This window comes from Camelus bactrianus, chromosome 15 (genome assembly GCF_048773025.1).
Source record: "Camelus bactrianus isolate YW-2024 breed Bactrian camel chromosome 15, ASM4877302v1, whole genome shotgun sequence".
In the NCBI taxonomy this organism is placed as follows: Eukaryota; Metazoa; Chordata; class Mammalia; order Artiodactyla; family Camelidae; genus Camelus; species Camelus bactrianus.
Window position 1 is genome coordinate 14139759 of NC_133553.1, and position 22665 is coordinate 14162423.

The window sequence follows — 22665 nt, forward strand, 5'->3', positions numbered from 1 at the left end:
CCAGCGCGCCCGCCAGGGGCCCCAGACGTCTGGCAGCACCCGCACACCAGGAATTCCAGGGCGGGCTCCAGGCACACGCCGCCAGGGCTTCGGGGGAGACAGCAGGAGACGGGAGGCCCAGGGTTTTATCAGGACATCCACCCAAGAGGGACCTCCTCCAGGAGAACATCACTGCTGAAAATGGCTACATTAGTAGGAGTTCCCGGTGGGGAGGGGTTGTCAAGAGACCTGGTGGTGTGACTGTCCGCGGCGAGAACAGGAAATTCCAGCGCATGCGGGGACACGCTGCTCAGATGCCTGCTCACAGCCAGGCGGGCCGCGAACCGGGAGCAAAGGGCCCCGACGTGAAGGACCTGTGACCGCTCCCCTCCCGGGGACACACGTCCAGGTGCCGACAGCCGTTTGAGGCGGGTTTCGCTGTCACGATGCCTTGTTTGCTTCACTGGTTTCCGTTTCACCAGTGCCGTCGTGACCCTCCCAGTAACAACGCGCAGCGCGCCGCACGGCACACGGACGCTGCCCTCCACGTGTGGACGCCATGGAGTGTCCAGCTGGCTCTGGGTGATGGACAGGGTCTGCAGACATTGACAAACTGGCACTAACACCCAGAAGACATGCCACACGCGCGGGAGCAGCCAGTTTTGTGTTTGCTTCCTGGGGAATTAGGGTTTCAAGAGGGGCCCGGGCAGATGTTTTGGGGGCACAGGGTGTCCTCTGTCCCCCAGGGAATTCCCACCTCTGATTATTCATCCAATCTTCTCCTAACTCAGTGTGACCGGGTGTCCTTGTGGCCCCTTCTCAGTCCAGGATACGAATTTGGAGTTTTTCCCCCAAATATCCTGTTTCTCCCAAAATATGTTCTGTGTCAAAAGCACACCCTGAGCCTTGCAGAGAGGGCAGCAAGGGCAAGAGCCTCTGTGCTCAGCCGTCGGGGCCTTCAGGGCAGACGGGGCCTCTCCCAGCTGTCGGTGTTAATTAGCAGGGGGCTGCGGATAAGACAGCAGAGTAAGCAGGCGTTGAAATCACTCACTTTGTTTCTCCTGCTTGTTTCCCACTCAGTGAAGGGCGTTTTGACAGCATCATGGGTGAGTTAGGCCTTTGTGAGCATCTGGGGTCCTGGTGGTCAGGTACCACCGGATTGCTGGCATCTCTCCCCTGCCAGCAGGGGAGACCCAGGGGCTCCTGCAGCGGTCCTGGTAAGGGCTTCAGGAGGGCAGCGGGGTGTGGCTGGGGGTCTGTGCGATGTCCAGGGCGCAGCTCAGAACTGGGCTGGCAAAGGTGGGAGCCCCCAGCCACATGTGGGGGTCACATTTCGACTGTATCAACTGAAATCAAGCCTCTTTAAACCGTCAGCCCCGGGCTGGCCGTGGGGGCTGAGCTTCAGCCTCGGACGTGCGGTGACCAGGGGGCTGCACAGAGGACCGCGGTGCCCAGCACGTGCTCTGTGACAGGGCAGGACAGGGCGGGGCTGCCGGGAGGCCCCTGAGGGGTGTCTCCAGAGGAAGCAGCCTGCCCCCTGGGGCCCGAGCGTTTTCTAGTTTGGAGGGAGGGTCTGCCCACGGAGGGAGTTCAAGGAGGAGCTGACAGCAGTGGGCGGACGTGGTGAACCGGTCCTCACGTCCAAGCCTCTGACCAAGCACAGCGCAGGCGTGGTGGCCTCACGGGCACTCTCGGCGGCCTGTGGGGTCCCTGGGGTGTCTCACCCCATCTCGCTAGCGTCACGGAGGCTGATGATGCACCAGGTGACACCGTCCGCGGGGCCAGCACGCAGGGCTCTGGCCTCTCAGTTCTCAGGGTGTTTCCTCTGACTCCTTGCTGCTCAGAGGGGACAGGACGGAGGACGAGGTGGGGCAGGGGCAGGCCTGGATAGAAGGCCACAGGGGCAGGGCCAGTGCCCAGGGAGGACGCTGAGCCGGGAGGGGTGACTTCACAACGCAGGCTCAGGGCAGGCGCTGCCTCCGAGCACAGCTGGCCGGGGACACACCTTCGGAGACAGTCCTGTTCCAGCATTTCTCGGACAGGAATGGGGCCAGAGCACGAGGGTCACAAGACACGTCCCCGGGATGGTGTGGGCAGGAAGGAGCCGGGAAGGAGGAGGTCCTCGCTGTCCACTCAGGGGCGTAGGGAAGTGACTCTCAGCTGCCTGGGTCTCCCGTGAGCGCGCCGGGCGGGCGAGGAGGATGCTCCCACCGCAGCGAGGGGGCTCCTCTCTGTCCCTCACGTCTCTGAGGCCCCCGTGACTGGACTGCAGGGCTGGGGAGGCCAGGCCACAGGAGGCGCCCCCCCGAATGCCGTCCTGGTGATGGGGGTGCTGGGGTCAGTGAGGGACTTGTGAGTGGCAGTCAGCGCTTCTCAGTGATGAGTTTCTGTTTTCCTCTTAATTTCACCACTGGTTTTGCTAGAACCAGAGCATTTACGCCTTAGGAAACCATTGCTAGAGCTGAAAGCAGAAAGAGGCTTTGAGTTTCAAAGGCTTTGAGATTGGGAGCTGCCAGAGGCAGAAGTCAGCCAGCGCACAGGCCGTGGGTGTGGAAGGAGAGTCCCTGGAAGGGGAAGGAAGAGCACAGAGAGCCGAGAGCTGCTGGTCCGAGAGGAGGCCCCCGACACGCTGGGGGTGACAGGCCCCCACCCCTCCGGCCCGCGAGCAGCCCGGCAGAGGGAAGAAGCCCCACCGCCTTGGCCGAAGGCCTGGCGCGGTCGGAGGCTGGGGACCAGTGGCCGGAGAGGCCTGGCGGCCCCAGGAAAACACAGGCCAGTGGTGTGGGCGGGTGACCAGACGGGACAGGCTCAGGAGGCCTCTGGGGCTGCCCGCGCACCAGGACGGACCACCTGGGTAGATGCGGGCGCCCAGATGCCCTAGGCCCCGGACCAGGTTCTTGTCCGCAGCTGGGGCAGGACAGGGGTCAGCGCAGCCACAGAAAATGGGCGGACTTTGTGTCTGTTACCGGCCGTCACATTTTAGAAACTGCCGTGTTCCTGAAAACCTACTGTTTGCTCATGAATTGAGGGTGACGTTGTGCTGCTCAGGAGTGACTGGAGGCGGCAAACCCGGAGCGTCTCAGCTGCGCACACGCATGTGTGTGTCTGTGTGTGTGTTGTGTGTGTGTGTCTGTGCGTGTGTTGTGTGTGTGTGTCTGTGCGTGTGTTGTGTGTGTGTGTCTGTGCGTGTGTTGTGTGTGTGTTTCTGTGTTTGTGTGTGTCTGTCTGTGTGTCCATGTGTTGTATGTGTGTTGTGTTTGTCGTGTGTGTCTGTGTGCCCGTGTGTGTAATGGAGATTACATCACATTCTGGACCGGAAAGCTCTGAAGAGTTCAGTCTCTCGTTTGCTCCTGTTGTTAATTTTTTGTTTGCATGTTGCTCTTTCCTGTAAAATCACGGCCGGCTAAGCTTCTCAGGGCAGAGGCTGTAGTAAGAGATTTATTTCTCCAAAGACCCCTGCCCTGTGGCTAAAACGGGATACTTGTGGGAGGCGGAGCTCGGGGCCACCCCGGGGTCCCAGTGTGGTGCCCACGCTGGGTCAAGCCTGTCCTGCAGGAGGGGCGCGTGTGACGGGGCGGTCGCGCCCGCGATTCGGGGCCAGTGCATAGAACAGCCCTGGGTGGGCGCAGCGAGCCTGCCTGCCTGCCTGGTAGAGGGGGCCACGAGAGCAGCCCCGAGAGGCACCGCAGCCAGGAGCAGCACGAACATGGGCCTGGGGCCTGGCAGCTCCAGGAACTGAACCCTGCCAAGACTCCGGCTGAGCTTTGAGGGGGCCACAGGCTCAGCTGGGGAGGCGCCTGCAGAAACCTTGGTTCCAGGCAGTGGGGCCCGAGCAGCGGCCTGGAGGCCGGGCCGGGCTTCCCATTTGCAGAATCCAAGAGCGGCTGAGTGTCGCTTCAAGCCCCTGCGTGCTTGGTTCTTTAGAGACCTGGTGAGACGCTGTCCAGGAGACCGGGCGGGGGGCGCTCAGCCCAGGCCGCGGGCGCGGGGGAGGCTGGGTGGGCTGGTGTCCCCTCTGCCGGCTGTGCCCAGACTCGGGGCGGACGGGGAGCTGGACGCGCCTGCTCCAGGAGGAGAGAGTCTGCAAACGTCACCCGGGGGGTGCTCCCCGGCAGGGCTGCGGGCAGCCGTGGCAGTCTCAGCCCGGCGGGCCCGCCGCTGTGAGCCAGCTCTCGCAGGCCCCATGGGACTCGCAGTCTGGGACAGGTGATGGGTCTGCGTTTTCCCTCCCTCCTGCTTCCCGACAAATACTGAACTTTGGAGTTTAGTCAAAGAGCTGGGATGTCCAAGGTGCTGGAGGGGGGTCCCCTGAGCCCTATCCTCTCCTGCGGATCCCAGAGAAGCCACGGGTGTGGGTGTTCCTCTCAGGTTGTGCAGGGAAGGAGGGCGTTTCCAATGCGCTTTTGGCAGACAGAAGCCAGCAGCTGGAGGAGGGCCCTGGCCACGCCTCCTGTTCCCTCCGACCTGCCCCCTGGCAGCAGAAGCGGGGGGTTGGGGCCCAGGGAGGGCAGGAGGGGTGCAGGCTGTCCCAGCAGGAGAGTCGAGTGTCCCGGGACAGGAGAAGAGCTGGGGCGGCGGGCACCGGCTGGTCTGCAGCTGGGACCAGGCTCCCGGGCTGGAATCTGGGTTATATCACTCTTGAGTGAAAATGGCTGGGCTGCCTCGGTATCTTCCGTCCACACACGTGGCTTGGTGAGTGGCCGTGGTTGCAGCCTGAGAGGGAGCAGAAGGCAGACAGGGACCTGTCCGGGGAGGCCCAGGGTGGCGGGCGCTCCTCCTGGGGTGGCTGGGTGGGGAGAGGCCTGCCCACGTCCTCCCTCTCCTTGGCGTCCATCCCACAGGAGCTGGGGCAGGTTGGTCACACGCCCTCAGTGGCCACGTTTCTTCAATGCTTGCCCTGTGACAGTCCTGTGCTCAGTCTTGCAGGCATCCAGACAGACAGACTGAGATGCAGGCCATCTGTGCACGAGGCAGTCCCTGGTTGAATCCTGACTTTCTCCGTGCTGGCTGGCTGCATTAGTGTTCTCATCTCTAAGATGGGAACGACGTGGACCTCAAGGTGCTGTGGTCACCTGTGTACCAGATTTTGGTAAAAACTATGGCTTCTCGACATCACGGAGGGTCAGGTGCATAAATGAAGGCTTCCCCTTCTCCCTGGGCTCGGGAGGAACGCATCGCCCGGCACTTCGGGTGGACACGTTCCCCAGCATCCCACGTGGGCTGCATCTCCCAGCGTCTCTTGCACTCGGCGATGCTGTGGACTGGGCTCCCCCTGGGATGTGAGGGGGTGGTACCAGCCCCGTCCCCAGCTGGATGCTGCAGCCTCCTTTCCTCGCTCTGCTGTGGGGTGAAGACAAACCTCGGAGGCCTCCTGTCCTGCCCGCTCATCCAGGGCTGGCTCCAGTCCGAGTGTCGTTAAGGCAGTGAGCACATCCCAGCTCATGCTCACATTAACGAGACGACTGATTAAGAAAACAACTCGTGGTCAGTACTCAGTACGGTGATGTCTTGACTACCGTTTTCCTGGGAAGTATCAAGCAATGTCCACGTTCTAGGACGGGCAGCCTCCCATTTACAGAGGACTGGAGTGAAACTGGAAATAAATAGGTTAGGTCACGCGGTCCTGGCGGAAGAAGTGTAAGGAGGTCTGGGAGGTAATTTTTAAAAAGTTTACTTGGTGGCGCCCACTGAGAGATGGCGTTCTTCTGAGATCACTTACTTATTTACCCATTAGGGTTAGAATCATGCCTTTAATTTTGGAGGATCTTCCTAATCTTACTTAGAGTGGGGTAGGAATGAGGTGACGGCGAGTTACGATCGGCACGCTTGCACGTGAAGAAGCTCAGCAGGTAAGAACCCACCCCCGTCCCCCGCCCCGCCTCTGCCGGCCCCACGGCGAGCACCAGTCCCGACGCCATCGCCCCCCAGTCAGGTGAGGCCCCGGTGGAGCGTCCTCCTTCCTCTCTCCCTGTCCCTGTGCCTGACACCTCTGACCCTGGCCCTGGGCTCTCGGGTCACTGGGCCCTCAGGCACCTGCTGAAGCTCCCCTGTCTCTCCTGAGATTTCAGTGCCTCGGTCGGCATCTGGTGGACACACAGCTGCTCCCAGTCTTAGACACAGCTCTGACCAACTTACTAAAAAATGCCCCGAGTCACTGGTGCAGGAAAACACTCCCTAGAGGCTACAAGTGTGGGCACGAGTGAGGCGTGTGGGTGCTCGGGAGCTAAGACGTGGTCCCATCCACGCAGGCACTCAGATCAGAGCCAGGGTTCCTGCAGTGACGCAGTCGTGGGACGTGAAGGGAAGGGACTGCCCATGCAGAGAGAGGAGTCAGGGCCATTTCACCAAGTTGGCAAAACCATCAGTGCTGAGAAGAGGCAGGATGGCTCGGAGGAGGGTGCCTTGGCTCTAAGGACGGGGCCCTGGCTTGGGGGAGGGGGCCCTGGCTCGGAGGAGTTGGGCTGCCTGAGTTTGAACCCTGGCTCTGTCACTTACAAACTCCATGAACCTGGACAGCATGTCACTTCTCTTTGACTTAAATCCTAATCTTTTAAACAGGAGTCATGAGGGTACCTATTTCATCGGATTGTTTGAAGCTAAGGACAGAGGTGCTCGGCGCTCAGGCAGCCCTGATCTCATCAAGCAGCATTATCTGGAGGATGAGGGGGCACTTCTGGGCAGGTAAGGGCGTGGAGAAGGATGCTCTGGGCAACAGGAGGCGCAGAGGCCTGGGCTGCTCTGATGGGTACCGAATTCTGCAGAAGCCTTGCTGTGGCAGCTCCGGAAGGCTAGCTCAGAGGACGGGGTGCTGGCCCCCGGGCAGGAGCAGGCCAGGTCAGGAAGCATGGGTGCCCAACCGGCACTCAGATGTGACTTCCCAGTCAGTGAAGCCCTTCCCGCCTCTCTGCTCTCCTGCTACCCTGGACCCTGCTCTCAGCGTCCACTCCACCACTGGTGCCCCCGAGTCTGCATCTTTCCCTGTGTGTCCTGCAGCAAGGCCACACTCTGTTTCTCTTTTCTGCCCCTGATGACCGATGCACCCAGGTGCCTCCCGGCGGGCGCCCAGTGTACAGTCACTTGTCTGCTGTGGGCCCGCATCTCCGGCCCCCACCTCACTCAGCTGCATCCTCTTTCTCGTGCTCCTAAAGGAAGCTGTCCGCTACCCCTGAGCACTTGCCGGCGATGCCCACTCACAGGTGTTGCCTCCCATCTCACCCGCGGGTTCTGACCCAGCCAGTTCTGACCGTAAAGTCTTTTCCTACGTCCTTACAGCATCTCTGCTCAGGAACAGCACCCCCCACCCTGCCCCGTCCCTACAGGGATGAATGTGAAATGGGAGGAAATGATTGTGCAGCAAACGGGGCGCTCGGAGAGTGTGCCACCTCTGTGTCCTTGTGCTTGAACACCTGTGTGGTGGCCTCCCCAGGAGGACATCGGGGTGAGCAGGCTTCCCGGGACCCGGAAGCCGCGGCAGGGGCTCCCCGTCACCTTCTGTATCACTAGGTTGTCACAGCTTCCGGGAAAAGGGCAATAAACAGGCACCTGTTCCGTCTGGTCTTTCTTCTGAGTCTGAAAGCTGCTCTGTTTTCAGGTCGTGTGTGATGCACAAGGAGCCTCACCTCAGCGCCTCACCTGGGGGCTCACCAGGGCCTTGAAGTCTGGACAACCACCTGCCAGCTCTGGGTGGACGGCTGGGCCCTGGGCCCCCCAGGGGGATGAGCCAGTCGCAGACGGACAGGTGCCCTGTGACCCACTCCCGTGAGGCCCCGAGAGTTGGAGCCACTGGACGGCGGGCCCGGGGCCGGGAGCTAGCGCTGGGGGGCAGAGCTGCGCTGGGCCGGTGAGAACTCTGGGGAGGCTGGTCTGATGTCCGCTGGATGGTGCGTGGGTGCTGATCGGCCCTGCGCTGGACGTGAAAGTGCTTAAATGGTACATTCGGTGTTCCGTGTGTCTACACAACTGTAAGAAGGTAGGTCCAGGCTCTCAGGGTCCTGTCCTCCCCTCTCACCCCCGTCCCCGCCCTGGGTCTCTTCACACGGTCACACCCAGGACGGAGGCCGCCGGTCACCGGGCTCCAGGGAGGTCTGAACACTTTCCACACAACATCCCCACCCCCGCCCCCGCTCAGAGCGCCGAGGCGGGGGCTCAGATGGCTGCGACACGACACGCTCTCGCAGCAAAGTATCAAAGATCTGCACTCTGCCGCTCAGTCAGGGCCCCATGGGGACGGAGCCACTTCTGAGTTGCTCCGAGGCTCCGCCCTCCAGCTCTGGGCCCCGTGGAGCCTGGTGTCCCCGCCCGGAGCCCCGGCCTCCCCGCCCCGCGCAGACCGGGTGGGCGCGGCCGGCTGGCTTGTCCGGTAAGCCCTGGACTCGGGGCGCCTCCCGGGACCCCCTCGACGCCCTGGGTGAGCTGTCTGCAGAGCACAGGGCTCATCACGGGGGTTCCAGAGCAGAGAGGCTCTGTCCGAGTCAGCGAGCCACCAGCTGTCTTCACCAGGTGCACCTGCGCCCTGAGGTCCCTCCAGCTGTCTAGACGAGGCTGCGTGTGAGTCAACTCCCTCTCCAGCCAGAGGCCCCAGGAAGGTGGGTCCCTCCGGGGACAGAGACAGGAAGGCCAGACACCCGGGAGAGGCTGCACCGGGGCCCTAAGTTTGGCACCTGGGTGTTAGCCAGAGGGTGGGCGGGGGCGGGGGGAGGGCGGGGGCGTGGCCGAGGTGGCGGCGGCCCTGCCCACAGCGACTCCGGGGGGTCAGGGGCCTCTGTCCTCGCGAGGCCGCAGGACGCGCCGAGTGGCCCGCCCGCGGAAGGGGTCCGGCCCGCCCGCGTAAGGGGTCCCGCCTGCCCGCGGCTCCTAGCAGTCCATCACTCTCCTGACCTACGCGGCGAAGGTCCGGGGCCGCGGCGGACGCCACACCTCCAGCGTTCCGCGCACGCCCGGCTCCCGCGCGGTTTCGGGAACCCAGGGGCGCTCAGCTTTACTCGGAGAAGTGGACCCATTTCCACGTGCCTCGGCTCAGCAGCACGTGCACGCCCTTACTCAAGGGTCATGTGGGCAGGGTGCACCGTCGTCTGAAAGCTTCATGGACCGCGGAAGAGTTAGGGAAGCCGGAGCTTTCTGGAGGGCATTTGGGCCGCCCTATCAGAATTTGGAAACAAGCGTTTTTGCTTCTGGGTCTGTATCCTGAGGGTCCGCTGCCCAGGGACGAGCAGGTGTCTGCGGAAGGGAGCTCCCTGTCCGGCCCTGGGCGGCACTGCATCTAGAACGGAGACCAGACCCTGTGACCTGGGAAGCAGGGGGGCTCTGAGTGGAAGGAGATGTTTAGCCGAGCACGGACCTGCCTGCTGCCAGCTGGGCCAGGGGAATTCTGCTGAAGGCACTACACCGTGTCCTATGCAGGTACCTACGACACACTGAGGCCTGTTTGCATTAAAAGGGAAAAGCGGGTGTGGGGTAGGGGTTGGGGCCTCTGTTCCCCCCGGACACATTCAGCAGGGCTGGGTGCCTCTCTGTCAAGGGAACTTCCTGCGAAGCGGGGACCCCCGCTTGGAAAGACTCCGGGAAAGACGTTCGTCCCTTCCTAGGCCCGCTTGTCCCGTCTGAGTTTGCTACCTGGGCAAGAACTTCTTTTACACTAAAACAAACCTTCCCACAAATGCTGGGACCCGTGGTCACCTGTCACTCCTCCCAGCTCATCCCGTGCTCAGCACGGCTCTGCAGGTTGAGGCAGGTGCACAGTGTTTATGCGGAAGGCGGAGGTCGGAGAGGTCCAGCTCGAGCCCCAAGGGGCTGCGTCGTGCGTGTGACGCTGTGTCCCCCCCACCCCACCCCAGGAAGCAGGGCACCTCTGTGCTTTGTCCACACCCGCGGTCCTCACTCCTACAGGGGCCACTCTATTCAACAGGACAGGCCTGTCTGGTAGGCAGTGTGACCCCCACGTTCCTCTTTAAGTTAAGTGATGACAATGGATGGAGTCGACTGGTTCTCTGGGAGGCTTTCTGGTGTCCCTTACGAGGCCCTGAGCCCAGTTCCACCCACCTTCCTCGAGGGGGCCCTGCCTGCAGTCTTCAGCCGAAACGAGAAACCAAGTCCACAGACGCCCTTGCGTGCGCACGTGTGCGAAGCGCAACCTCTCTCCCTGCGGATCCTGATCGAAGCCACTGGAAACCCGCCCCGCGCACAGCCGGGCCAGGGCGAGTCTGTGCCTTCCCAAATCGATGTGCGCCCCCCTCTTTCCCCAGACCTCACAGATGTCACGCGCTTGGCGCCGCGGGTTCCGGCATTCTCTCTCTCGACCCGGGGATCGCTTGGGAGCCCGGGCAGGCGGTACTCACCTCCGGTGCGTGAGGAAGCTGCCGCTGACGTGCCCGGACCCGTCGCATCCCGGCGTGGGGCAGGACATGCCCTCCGTCTTGACCGACTTCCAGGAGAACTGGGAGCCGTTGAGGTACCCGTCCTTCTGCCTCTTGGCCGCCAGCGGGCACCCGGACGCGCTGCGATGGGAGGCGTACTTGCCGGTGATGTGGCCCTGGCCGTCACACCCGGGGACGGGGCACCTGGGCAGACAGAGAGACGCACGTGACTGCCTTGCTGCCGCGTACCGGCGGCCTCTGCGGCAAAGTCGTGGGGAACCCGGCATCGTCTGCTCCGGCAGGAGGGAAAGACGGAAAAAAGAAAACCCGCTGAAATTCGCCACCTAGTGGAGCCGTGAAGTAGTTCGCCCTCCCAGACCTGGACCCGCCGGTGTCCCGCAGCAGAACGTCCACACAGTGAGCGCCGAGGACGCCGGCCGGTGGAGAAAGGAACCCGCTGTCGACGCAAGTGAGACGCAGGCGTCTGTTTCAAAGACACCACTTTTGGGCAGTCACAGTCTTTATGGAGGAAACATGCAAAGTCAGTGGGAAACTGGAGGATTATTTTTAGTAGATTATTTTATAAGCCTGTGTTCTTCTCAAGGGCTGTTTGTTGGGCTGTGTTTTCTGAGACCAGAGGACACCCTTCCAGCTGGAAAGGACTTTACGCAGCAGAGACGACATTTAGCTAAGACCTCGCCAGCACTTTTTTTTAATAAATGGGAACATCACTGGCTGCAGCTGAAGGTCGACAGGAGGCGAGTCAGCTCGCGCACCTGAAACTTCCTGTCGCGAGTGTGGCAGGGGGCTGACTCACCGCGAGACCGCAATCATGTTTGTATTTTAATTGCCGTTTTCACTGTAATCAGAATTTTTCTCCAGAGACACTGAGTGAGATTAAAATTTCAGGAAGCCGGCAACAGGTTTATCTCACAGATTCTTGAGAGCCAGGCTCACTGGGCAGGGGTTTGGGGCAAGCACCTGGGGGGAGAGTGGGAGGCTGGTTTCTCCCCAGGTGACGGTCTCCGTCCCGCCTTAGCGGGAGGCAGAGCATGTGCTGCTGAGTGACTCTCATGAGCCAGGACGTCAGGGAAATGTTCACTTTCAGTGCTGTGCTGCCACGAATCTGCCTTTCCTCGTAAATTAAGCTGCTTTTTCCACCAAGGGGTAGAGGGAGCTTTCTCATCACTCGGTTACTGGAACACTGGCTGGGGGGACACTGGGTCATCACCTCACCTGCTATTCAGGGGATGCTTTTGGCCAGGTGGCAGGTGAACCCTGGTCTCAGCTCAGGCGCTGTGACCTCGCAGCTGACGGAGCTCTCCCAGCCTGACCCCCGCCCCCCCCGCCCCTCCTGCAGCCCTGCCCACTCCCGCTCCACGCCCCGGCCGCGCACCTGATGGGCTCCTGGTCTTCCTTGTCCTCCTTGCTCTGCGCTATCCTGATGCCGCTCTTCTTGGCTCTCGGGCAACCTGAAAGGCTGAGGAAGAGACAGGGTTTCAGAGTGCACCCCGCACTGTGCTCCCTGGAGGCTTCCCCCCGTGTCGCCATCGGTGCCACTTCCACTCAGCTCCCTCCAGAGGTCGGTGCTTCCTGGAGGAAAATGCAATCCCGAGGGGGAAGCCCCTCTGTGCACCCTCCACCTTCACACCCTGTCGGTCCCCTGCGAGGGCACCCAGGTCCAGCAGAGAAACAGCCCCATGTAGAAACGGAGGCCTTGGGAGTCGCCGGAGAGGCTGGGCTGCCTTGCTGAGGGAGGGGGTGCTCCCTGCACAGAAGGGGCGACAGTAAGGAGCCCCCCATTCTTTCTCGGGGGCCGTGCCTGCCCCCAGATTCCAGAGCCCTTCTGTCTTGGGAGGGACTGTACGCTGGTCATTGTCCTGATTTATGTGACGCACAGCCTCCTGTGTCCCTGCAGGCGATGCCGTGGAATTTGAACATGCTTATTTTATTTAATTTTGAAATATTTGGAAATAGGAGTCACGTTATCTAAAGGGCATTCTCCAGCTGGAATGTGTTTATATATACACATACACATGAGTATTTTTTCTGTTCAGCAACAGCTAGCAGTAAGCTAGTAGGCTGTGCGATGTCAGAATATACAGAATGAACGGGTCTCTCTGCACAGAACTAAAGAACCAGGTGCGGGACCCTCACAGATGCCTGGAGACACGTGGAGGGGAGGCCTGCGTGGGCTCCTGGTGGTGGGAGCCCACGTGGTGGGACGTCACTGCTCTGCGTCACAGTCCCGAGTGTCCAAACATGTTTCCCAATCAGGTCTGGCTTCTCTCTGAGCGTCCTGGTCCTCGGGCGGAGGGCCGGCTGTCCTAAGAGGGGACGGTCCCCATCACCCCATCACTACCATTTCCTTAGCGTTTCCCCAAGGTTGTGGCCTGGCTCCCCTCGTGGAAGGCCGCTCTTCGCGGGCGGAGGTGGGTGCAGGGGCCTGGCGCCCTGGTGCCTGAGCCCTGGGGCTGGGGTGTCGGGCCCCATGGTCGGGCCCCCCTGTGTCCACCTCACCTGTTCCACCTCCCCTCGCACGCTACCTGTCTCCCTCCGCTGCTTCCCGGTCACCTTTTATTGGTGACAGAAGACACAGGGCGTGCCTTGTTCACTCGCCCCTCCCTTTCATGATAAAAGTTTGGAAAGTGGGGGCTGTGCTTCCCTGCTCTGTCTCCGCAGCCCGCTGGCCCCACTGCGGTCACTCATGAGGACGGCTGTGCCCAGTTCGTTGTGGCGTTGGGCGGGGGCTGCGTCTCCGCACGGCGTGACGGCTGCCGTCCTGGGACTTCCTGCTGGAGCCGTCCGGCCTCGCCCCGGGCCCGCGCTCTGTGAAGCCTGCAGGTTGGTCTCCGTGCTCTGCCTGCCTCCCCCGCCTCCCCGAGTCCTCGGCTGGGCCCCCCGGGACCTGACTCGACTCCGAGGAAACCACGGCCCCGACCCAGGGCTGTGCTGCGATTCTGGAATCCTCTCCTAGAGTGAGGACTCTGCAGCCAGCGCTCAAGGGACGTGGGTCGGAGGGGCACTGCCATCCCCTGTGGGGGCTTGGGGTGCTGGCCCCCGCCCCCCGAGAAGCCGTGCGTGGGGGGTGGGCACCACGGACGAGGCCCCTCATGCCCGGGTCCTCTCCCTGCCCCGGCACCAGCTTTCAGTGAAATTCCTGTCCCCGCGCAGCCCTGGCCTGGGGTCCCCATCACCACTGACGTCCCCACAGATCCAGGGCTGCGGGGCCTTGTTCTCGCAGCAGCATTTCACTGTTGGGCGGGTGGGTTTCTGTGACCTCCTCTGGCTGATCTCATGCCTGAAGGTTCCCACCGCCAGCTGGGCACTGGAGCCTGGGAATAACGCACCTCGGGGTCCATCAGCCCTGACGTCTCTTCTGCTGAAAATATGGATGTGGTCGCCCAGCGCGGCCGATCCCGTCGAGTCAGCCCCGAGAGGGAAAGGGCCGTCTCACTGGAGGCGCGCGGGGTGAGGGCCCTCGGGCTGCGGCACCCAGGGCTCCCCCAGCCAGGGGCAGCCCACTTCCTCATCCTTGCTCTGGGTGACAGTGCCCAGGGCGTGAGCTCCACGTAAACAGGGGACACCAGGGGTCTGTGCGGTGCCGGCAGACAGGGTGCCGGGAAGCCCAGACCCTCCTCTTCCGTCTGAACTTGTGACTCCTTCTTTAGGGTTCTCAGCCCTGGTTCTTCTTGCTGCTGGAGTGACGTGGAATCCATTCTGCAGAGCCTGGGACGGTCCCCACCATGTGGCCCGTGTCTTCGCTGGGCTCCGGGAAGCTGGGTTCTCTGTATTTGGACCCGCCTTTTGTTTCTAAGAGGTGAGGTCCTCTTTCCTGTCTGCTGAATCTCCATTGAGTTCAGATAGTGCCTGTCCTGGGACTGCACCCCAGTTCTCCTCCAGACGCACCCCCTTGGTGACCTGCACGGACATTGAGAATCTCCCAGCTAATGTGTTTCAGCAGAAATTACCCCACCGTGCGGACGGCCTCCTGCCGGCACACAGCAGCCTCCCCACTTGCCTCCGTCCAGCCAGAAGCTGGGGGCTCTCGGCCTGTGCGGCGCCCTCCCGCCTCTCCTCCCCCTGGCCCTGCGTGTCACGTCCCCACTGAGGCTTCCATCTTCTAGAATCTTCTCCTGGACGCCCCCCATCCCAGCCCAGCCCCGGGCACTTTCCGACACCTCTTACATCGCAGCAGCAGGTCCTCTGCTGACCGGCCACCCTGTCACTCTCCGTGTTTCTACAGAATGACATTTAAACCCCTAAGGACTCCTGAAATCGTCCCACAAGAACCACTTCTGTACGCTTAAACCCAAGGTGCTGACCAAGCTGAATTCTGCACCGTTTGCCAAGCGGACACTGACTGCTGTGGCCGCATTAGCCTGATTCTGCCCCTTTGCCTGGAAAACCCTGCCTCCCCACGATTTCCTGGAAACTCTCGGGCGCCCTCAGTGCTCGGCCCAGACGTCACGGCCTGTCTCTGGCGTCCTCGGAGCCAAGCCCGGCTCGGCACCAAGACCTGCTCGGTCACCATGCGCGTTTTCCTGACCGCTGCCGTGTCGGTTTCCGTCTCTGTCTCTCTCGTCCACGCCTTTCCTCCGTTAGACTGTCTGTTCCCTGAAGACTGGGCCCCTCACTGTCACCACTTCTGACACATATTAAGCAGTTGACAAACATTCACTGGCTTTCCCAGAGTTCTAGGCTTCTGGGCTGAGGTTTGCAATTCTGTTCTCAACGGCTAAGTTTCCGAAATAGCAACCGCCCTGCCTGGATCATCGATGCAGGGCCACGTACATCTGCACCTTTGCTTGAAGGGGTAGAGATGTGGGGGCCCTTTCAGAAGCCTTGCCTCTCGGGTGGAAGAGCAGCCTGGGGCGGGGCAGAGTAGGCGGCAGTGAGGGCCTGGGCCCTGCGGCCTCCTGACCAGCAAGGGGGCGGCCGGTGTCCGCAGCTGAGCCCGAGGTGGACAGGAGACTGTCCAGGGGAAGAGCCCCGCGGGTGGGCTGGGCCAGCGCTCCCTGAGAAGGTTGCATGTCTGGGTTTTGTGCCTGGGATGGGAGCCCAGGGGGCCAGGCTCCTTGTGGGCATCTGTGTCTTCTCAGGCCTGTTTCCACATCTTCCCAGGACAGGGGACGGTCGGCCTCCCGGCAGCCGGGCCCCTGGGGCCCTTGCTGTGTGTCCCAGGGTGCAGCGGGCAGGCAGGCAGAGCGGGATGCTGTTCCCCGGGGGCAGGTGTTGTCAGGAGTGCAGGTGCCCCCAGAGAAACTGGGCTTGGCCGCGGGGGACGCAGGCTTTCTGCACTGTCCCGCCCCCTCACGTGTGGTTGTGGGGGTGAGGTGCACGCGCCGTGTGCTCAGGGACGCTCTGGGTGTGTCGCACCTGCTCCGTGCAGCTGTCTTCGGCTGTCACAGAACATTCCGAAGCCCTAGGGCCGTGCTGCTCTGTGGGGCTGTGAGGGACTCCTGGATGGAGGTGGGGCAGATTCGTGCGCATCACCGTTTGTGAGACCTGGGCCACTTCTGCCCTGGTGCGCCGGCTCCCGGCTCTGGGTCTGTCGCCATGTGTAGCGGGTGACGGGGTGGGAGATGCTCCTGGGCGTCCTGTGTGGGTGGGTCGTGCTGAGCCATCACCGCACCAGCAGGTGTGGAAACTGCAGGAAACAGCTGCCCAGAGAAGAGTCAGGAAAAGAAAAAAGAGGCCTGGAAACGGGGTCTTGGAGGGAGAGCTGATGAGACAGATTTCTCTGTTGTCATCTGAAGGTGAGAAGGCGGACACAGCTGGACCCCTGTCTGCCTGTGCAGTGGCCAAGGAGGTGTCACTACTGAGGACAAAGATTTTGGTGGCAGGCTTTTGATAGGACATCATAGACGGTCAGCCGCATGGAGGAAAGTGAATCAGGAGAGCTTCAGAGACGACACAGAGACAGGAAACCTCTCCACCATCACCACGCAGACAAAAGCAGACACACATCAGACCCCGTCGGGGGGACGGGTTGGGCCTCCCATCCTGTAGGGGGCCGACTGCAGGCCCCCCACGGGCCGTCGGGGCACTGGGCTCCACACGGGACCTGACACTGGCAGCGGCCACTCTGGCTGGGCTCCGTCTCTGACAGGTAGCGACCCACACAGCATCGGCTTCCTCCAGTGCAGAGAAGCGAGGCTGCCTGCTGCTCGGTGTGGCGCTGAGGCTGGTGGCGAAAGGCAGACTTCCGTAAGTTCCGGGGTGGTGCCCGGGGCGGGCTGTTCAGCTGCAGGAGGGAGTGGGGCCCTCCTGGGCCGTGGATGGAATTTGACTGTGTGCATCCGCCTGAGGGGGAGGGCGGGGGCCACGGCCACGCCGCTCACCTGGACCCGGGGGTCCCGGTGCTGCAACTCTGCTCCCCTCCGCAGCCCCAGGAGGGGCTCGGAGACCTTCGTGGGCCGCACGTCGCTGCACTGCGCTCTGGCGGACACTGCACTTGCACGAGGTGAGGGCTCTGGGCAGCTGCGTCCGGCAGGTCTGTCGGAGCTGCTTTCCGACAGCGTCTGCTCCCCTCGCGTCTCTGCGTTGCATCTGAACCGTCCTCGCGTGCTTCCAGCCTCCCCGCCAGGCCTGTGTTTGTTCTGGCCATCGGTGGTCAGTGGCCCTTAGTGTTACTGTTACAAAGAGATGACAACTTGCTGAAGGCTCAGAGGACGGTTGGCTCTCTTTTTAGCAGCAAAGCATTTTTAAATGAGGGTCTGTACGCTGCTCTCCAGACATGACGCTACTGCGCACTTAGGCCACAGCACGGTGCAAACACACTTCCACGCGCGCAGGAAACCAAGAAGTCCATGAGCCGCTGTACCTCTCCGAGGAGCGCCTGCTCCTGAGAGGTGATTCCCTGTGGTCTGCATGCCGGCGGCACCACCTCATGACCCCGGGAAGTGGACAGCCTGAGATTAACCGGGAAAGGTACCTAAGACCTTCAGGAGTCATCAGGCCTGGGGGTCTCTTGATGTCCGTCGCCGGTGCTCGGTGTGCCCGGGGCCTGTCACCCTGGGCCCCGTTTCTGCTCAGCCAAGGGCTCAACCCCACTCGATCTGTGTTCGGGAAGTTATTTCTAGGACAAGCAATATCAAGGAATGTGCTCGACTTTAAACGTGCCAACCCCTGCAGGGCTGTTTAAAGTGTTCACATTTGCTGAAAACCAGCTCTACAGACTAACCCTGTAAGTGTGCACACTGGGCACAGAGTGCAGCTTGAATCCAAGCTTAAGCTACCTCGTGTTCACAAGTTTCTGCTACACCAACGTCCACCATTTGTAAGTTAAATGCGCACAGATGTTGAAACTAAACTAAGAATAAATTTCCAGAATGCTACCCTCCCCTCAAAATCAGTTGGAAAACAGACATTTGGAGATGAAATAGCCCATAAATGTTCACTCTTAGTTTGCAGACACTATTCCGCGCTGGAATTTCTGGCTGCGTGAGGACTGAGGTAAGTTCTGAGATCAACTAAAATTAAAAGTGGCGTAAAATGTGCTTGACTCAGACATTTAACTAGAGCTTTGCACTGTTTTATTTTGCTTTCTCGGAACCAGTGGCCCCACCCCGGCGGTAGCTTTGAGGTATTTACTGTCCTCCTCGTTCACGATGCAGTGGCTGGCTCTGACCTGCCTGCGGGACCAGCACGACCCTTCTTGACTCTGGTGTCGCCAGTGCGAACATGGGGACGCGCCCGGGGACATCTTTGGTTGTCAGGAAGGGGGAGGGTGGCGCCACCAGCATCCAGCGGGCAGAGCCAGGGCTGCTGCTCGACACCCAACTACGCACAGGGCAGCGCGCGCAGGGAAAAATGACCCGGCCCCAGCGCCGCCGTGCCCAGATGGACAGCTGGCCTAGAGAGTGGGGCGTTCTCATCTAGTGAGCAGGAAGAGCCGCCTGTAAGTCGCATCCTCCAGTTCTCCTTGTTGCTGTTCAGAGTTCATGCCTTTCCCTGACCTGTGCTATGTAACCAGTGCCCCCGAATGGGTGGGAAGCGAACACGGAAGCCAAGACTGGCAGGGGGCTCTTAGTGGGGAACTGAGCCCCAAGCGAGCTCTGTCCCTGAGCCACAAGGGCCGGCCAGCCAGGGAGCGGCCCCTGGACCCTGGGACCTGCTGGCTTGGTGACCACACAGTGTAGGGCCACCCTGACCCACACGGTCCCCCCGCTGGGGGGAGGGGTCAGCCTGTGGGGCTGATCCACCCTGTTGTCCTGACTTCCCTCTCTCCTCCTTCTTCCCCTCCCCTCCCCTCCCCTCCCCTTGGTGAGGGAGCATTTAGAGCAGAGGTGCTCATCCTGCCCCGACTGCCTGCGCTATAATCTGATCTTAGAGAGCAGGCGACGGCTACCCCGTAAGGCGGTTTATTTCTTTGCTCGACGCTGCACCGCTTTCCACCGCTGACGACGTCACCTCCAGGGCGTCTCGGTTCAGCCGGGCGCTCGTCCTTACCTGGGCTTGTGGTTCCTGACCAAGCACGACAAGGAGTCCTCGCTCCAGACCACAGGGTCTAGACCCGCCTTGCGTAGACATTGTGCCAAACGATTCTTTCAGTTCACTTCTAGCTTAGGGCCTGGTGCAAAGCAGATGCTCAGAAAATGTCGAGCGAGTGGCGGTGGCGCAGACTCCTTGAGGTCTCGTGCGGCTGCCTCTCCGCGCTGTGCTCTAGGAACGCGCGCGGAGGGGCGGGCGGTGCCTGGGGATCGCGAGGCCAGGCACCTTGTGTCAGGCTCTGCTGGTCTCTGTGTGTGAGAACCGTACAGGCTTGGGGCTCAAATTTCAATGTTTAAGAGATCAGCTCTCCGTGGGATTAGGACGCTTGCCGCTCGATGGCTGTCCTCAGGGACCTTAGGCTGTCCCGGGTCTTTTTCCTGCCCCTTTCCAATTTAGAAAGATGTGTTACCAGGTGACGGAGAAACATTTCCTGCAGAAGGAGCCAGGGCACTAGGGCGGGAGCCTCGGAGGGGGCTGTGGTACTGAGCTCGAGTTCTGGGCGAGGCCCGTGGCGGGGACAGCATGCTCTGTGCCCAGGGCCCCTGGCCCTCACGTTACCAGTGGCGGCAGGACAGCCCCGTGCGGAAGCCGGTCCGCGGTCCCACGCGCGGGGGCGGAGGAGGGGAGGGTCTCGGGAGCAGCACGTACCTCCGATGGGACGCATAGTTGCCGGTGATGTGCCCGGAGCCGTCGCAGCCAGGGGTGGGGCACCTGCAATTACAAGAGCAGATTGGCATTTACTGGAAAGAAAGAAAACCCCCAAACAGTGAGCATTCCTATTTGCTCAGAGACACAGTCCCTTTAACACGGGGCACCCCTGGGGAAGGAGGCAGGTCGCGCTGCACACCCGGCAGGTGGTGGTGTGTCCCCCTCCTCCTCTCCCGCCCAGCTCACGGTCGGGGGACAAGGGACCTCTGGCCATCAGCCTTGCCACAGCCTCGGTCCCTGGGCTACTCTCCCAGGTCTCTGTGCCCCTAACATCCCACGTCCCCCGCCCGTCTCATTGCTTTAAGGTCCGTGGCACCAGTCACAGCAGGGCGAGTTTTACACAGACCCACACCCGATGCGAGATTTTGGCAGGAAGAGATGCACATGGTGGCCTGAGAGACTGGTCTTCGTCTAAATGCGAAACCCCGGTGTGACTGCGGGCCCCGTCACCCGGACCCCTCCCCGTCCTGTACCTGCTGACCCCCGAGGCCAGGGTGGACACCGCCTGGGCCTGCCCCTGCGGATCAGATCAACTGGCTTCTGGGCCCTCCTGCGGCACTCAGGTAGGTTTGACTTCCCTTAAAACCCTGGTCCATTTAGCCACCTGGAGCAGCGCACGGATCACCCTCGGTCAGTTAGGCCAGGTCAGCCGGGACAGCTTAGCTCACGGTGCCGACAGCCTCGGCTTAAACCTCACCAGGCGACTTCATCGTTTCTTAACTACCACGTCGCCGTTTGCTACCGGGAGGAAATGTGTTTGGAGGGGTTTGACAGTCACGGCCCCCACGTAACTCCCTCCGTCTGCCAGCTCAGGAACCATCAGCACCACTGACACATTTTCACTCTGAGCCACTTTTGCTGCATTTGTACCCGCCAGGAATGTACAAATTAAGGACAAAAATTAAGAAAAAAATTTTCATTAAATTTTAACATGCCAGAAACAAGGATAAAATGAGTTAGTAACAATATTACTACCAGTAGTAACGCTCAGACCATGCCCTGTGCCCCCGTCCTTACTCAGTGGGCACCTCAGTTCCTGGCAAGGACAAAAATCACAGATTTAAAGTGTTTAATAAATGTTAATGCTTCTGTGAGATTTCAACTCGCATTCCACTCGGAAAGTCCCCGGGGTGTTAGATGCTGGGTCAAGGTCAGCAAATTCCTCGCTTACAGACAGACGTTCTCAAGACCGGAGGAGAGGGTCCGGGATGAGACGGGCACTCGTGAACCGGGACTAAGCTCGAGTGTACGGATGTCATTTCTTGACACCTGGATGTGGAGCCAGCTGTTGGTATCTAGAACTTGCCTAATTCTCGTTCAGACCCGGGAAGAGGAACGGGACCACAGGGCTCAGGGACAGCGTGGACACTGGGCACACCACAGGAAGGGGAGAAGTCTAATTTAGAGCCTGTGCTGGGGGAAACGAAAAAGACACTGAGGGAAAAGAAGGAGAGCGGCCCTTGGCGTGTGGAGGCGGAATCGGGGTTCAAAAGCAGGAGTCTGAGGCAGAGCGAAGTGTAGCAGTGTCCCCGAACCAAAAACGACAGCTTGGCCCCAGCTGCTGACCTGTCATGAAAGTGACCGCTCTAAGAAACTTGGAGTCTGATCACAAGACGATTCCTGCGTTAGTAACTGGAATGGCTGAACTCAACTGACTAGTTTCCCAGTGGGACCTCAGGTGGGGCTGACCCGACCCCAGAACCCTCATGTGGGGAGGAGACCTTGAAAGCAATAGAAGTCATTCTAAGAGCAGCTCATCTCCACGCACATTTCTGTTTTGAAAATGTATCAAGGAACAGAAATGTTTCCTGCCAGCCAATAATACACATTTGGCCTTGCTTTTTGCTCAAAAAAGAAAAAAATCCTTAAACTCTTCCTAATTTAAGTGCCTAGTGCAAATTTATTTAAAATTTATTCATTTAGGCAAGAGTAGAAATTCTTTTATGTCTTTTATGTTTTTAGTGGGGGCGGGAGGAGGTTGTCACGTTCTGTTCAGATTTAAAGTGAGGCATTACACCTCAAATCATGCAAATGAAAACCAGATTTTACTAATTATAGAAAAAAGAGAAAAGGATTTTTGGGGCATTTTTTGAGTGTCTAAGCCATTTACAAATACATCATCTGATTAAAAAAAGAGTCATTTAAAATGTTCTTTGTCATCATGAAAACAAAGAAAATATTGATTTGGTTCCTTTTCAGAGATTTCACTGTGTCGGAAGACAAAAGACATTCCCAGAAGGAGGCCCTGCTTTCTCCAAAGGTGGGTTTTTATTTTGAGGGTTTGGAGTTAGGCAGGTGGGGTCGGATGCCCGGTCTGCCACCTGCTGGCCGCGTGAATGTGGGGCGATTGAACCCTCCCCTGGGGAAGGGGATGGGCTGCAGGAAAGATGGGCGGGGCCTGTTTTGTGCTTGTCGGGGCCTCCCCTCTGCCCTGTCCCTTGCCCGTACCTGCTGACCCAGTGCCCGGCCAGCTCTCAGGGCTCCTCCCGGGCTGAGAAGGCAGGCCCTGGCATCGCCAGCTCCGGTTCTCTCAGGGGCAGTGACCTGGCGTTTTCATCTTTAGGTGGCACGTCTGAACCACACAAGGTGGCCCCGGATGGGTCCTTAAGGATGCTCCCTCCCACCAGCTCTAAGTGCTCAGTTTTATGTCACTGGTCAAGACTTCAAGGCTTTTAAAAACCTGTAGATTTACATACAAATTCCCTCACTTTAATAAACCTCAACATTCAAAAATACAGTTTTCTGAAGTCAGTGAGTGAAAAAGTGATTCATCCAACAAAAGGGTCTTAGCTTCCCAGGCAGAGCCGCTCCAGGACCCTTGACAACAGGCCGGGGTAAAATCGATGCACAAAAATCCGATTTGCATCCATCCATCTAAGAGCACGTCTTTGCCACGAAGGGAGGCCCATGTGGGATCATCCAAGTACCCCGTGGATAAAATCAGACAACAGCGTGTGCTGCAGTCTAGGCTTAGACATGACAGCAGAGATTGACTGGTTTCCATGGAAACTCCCGACAAGGCAGGCACCGGTGCCCAGCGCTCACATGCTCAGGCCTCGGGGAGACCCACCACCCCAGCCGGGGGTCCTCCTCGCTCCTGCCAGTTGGCACCGACAATCACACCAGGTCT

General features: G+C 60.2%; 1 protein-coding gene and 1 long non-coding RNA gene across 2 annotated transcripts in view; one reads left to right on the forward strand and one right to left on the reverse strand.

Moving 5' to 3' along the window:
• The window catches only part of MYT1L (myelin transcription factor 1 like), a 171673-nt gene that overhangs the window by 14645 nt on the left and 134363 nt on the right, over nucleotides 1-22665 (reverse strand). The window contains exons 17-19 of the mRNA XM_074341602.1: nucleotides 19476-19538; nucleotides 11728-11811; nucleotides 10314-10535 (exon numbers count right to left, since the gene is read on the reverse strand). Coding sequence (XP_074197703.1) covers nucleotides 10314-10535; nucleotides 11728-11811; nucleotides 19476-19538 — 369 coding nt within the window. The remainder of the gene's footprint in view (nucleotides 1-10313; nucleotides 10536-11727; nucleotides 11812-19475; nucleotides 19539-22665) is intronic.
• On the forward strand, nucleotides 1969-10353 carry LOC141573446 (uncharacterized). Its single transcript, XR_012499156.1, has 3 exons — nucleotides 1969-6660; nucleotides 7571-9378; nucleotides 10221-10353. It is a non-coding gene; the product is annotated as an uncharacterized LOC141573446 (long non-coding RNA).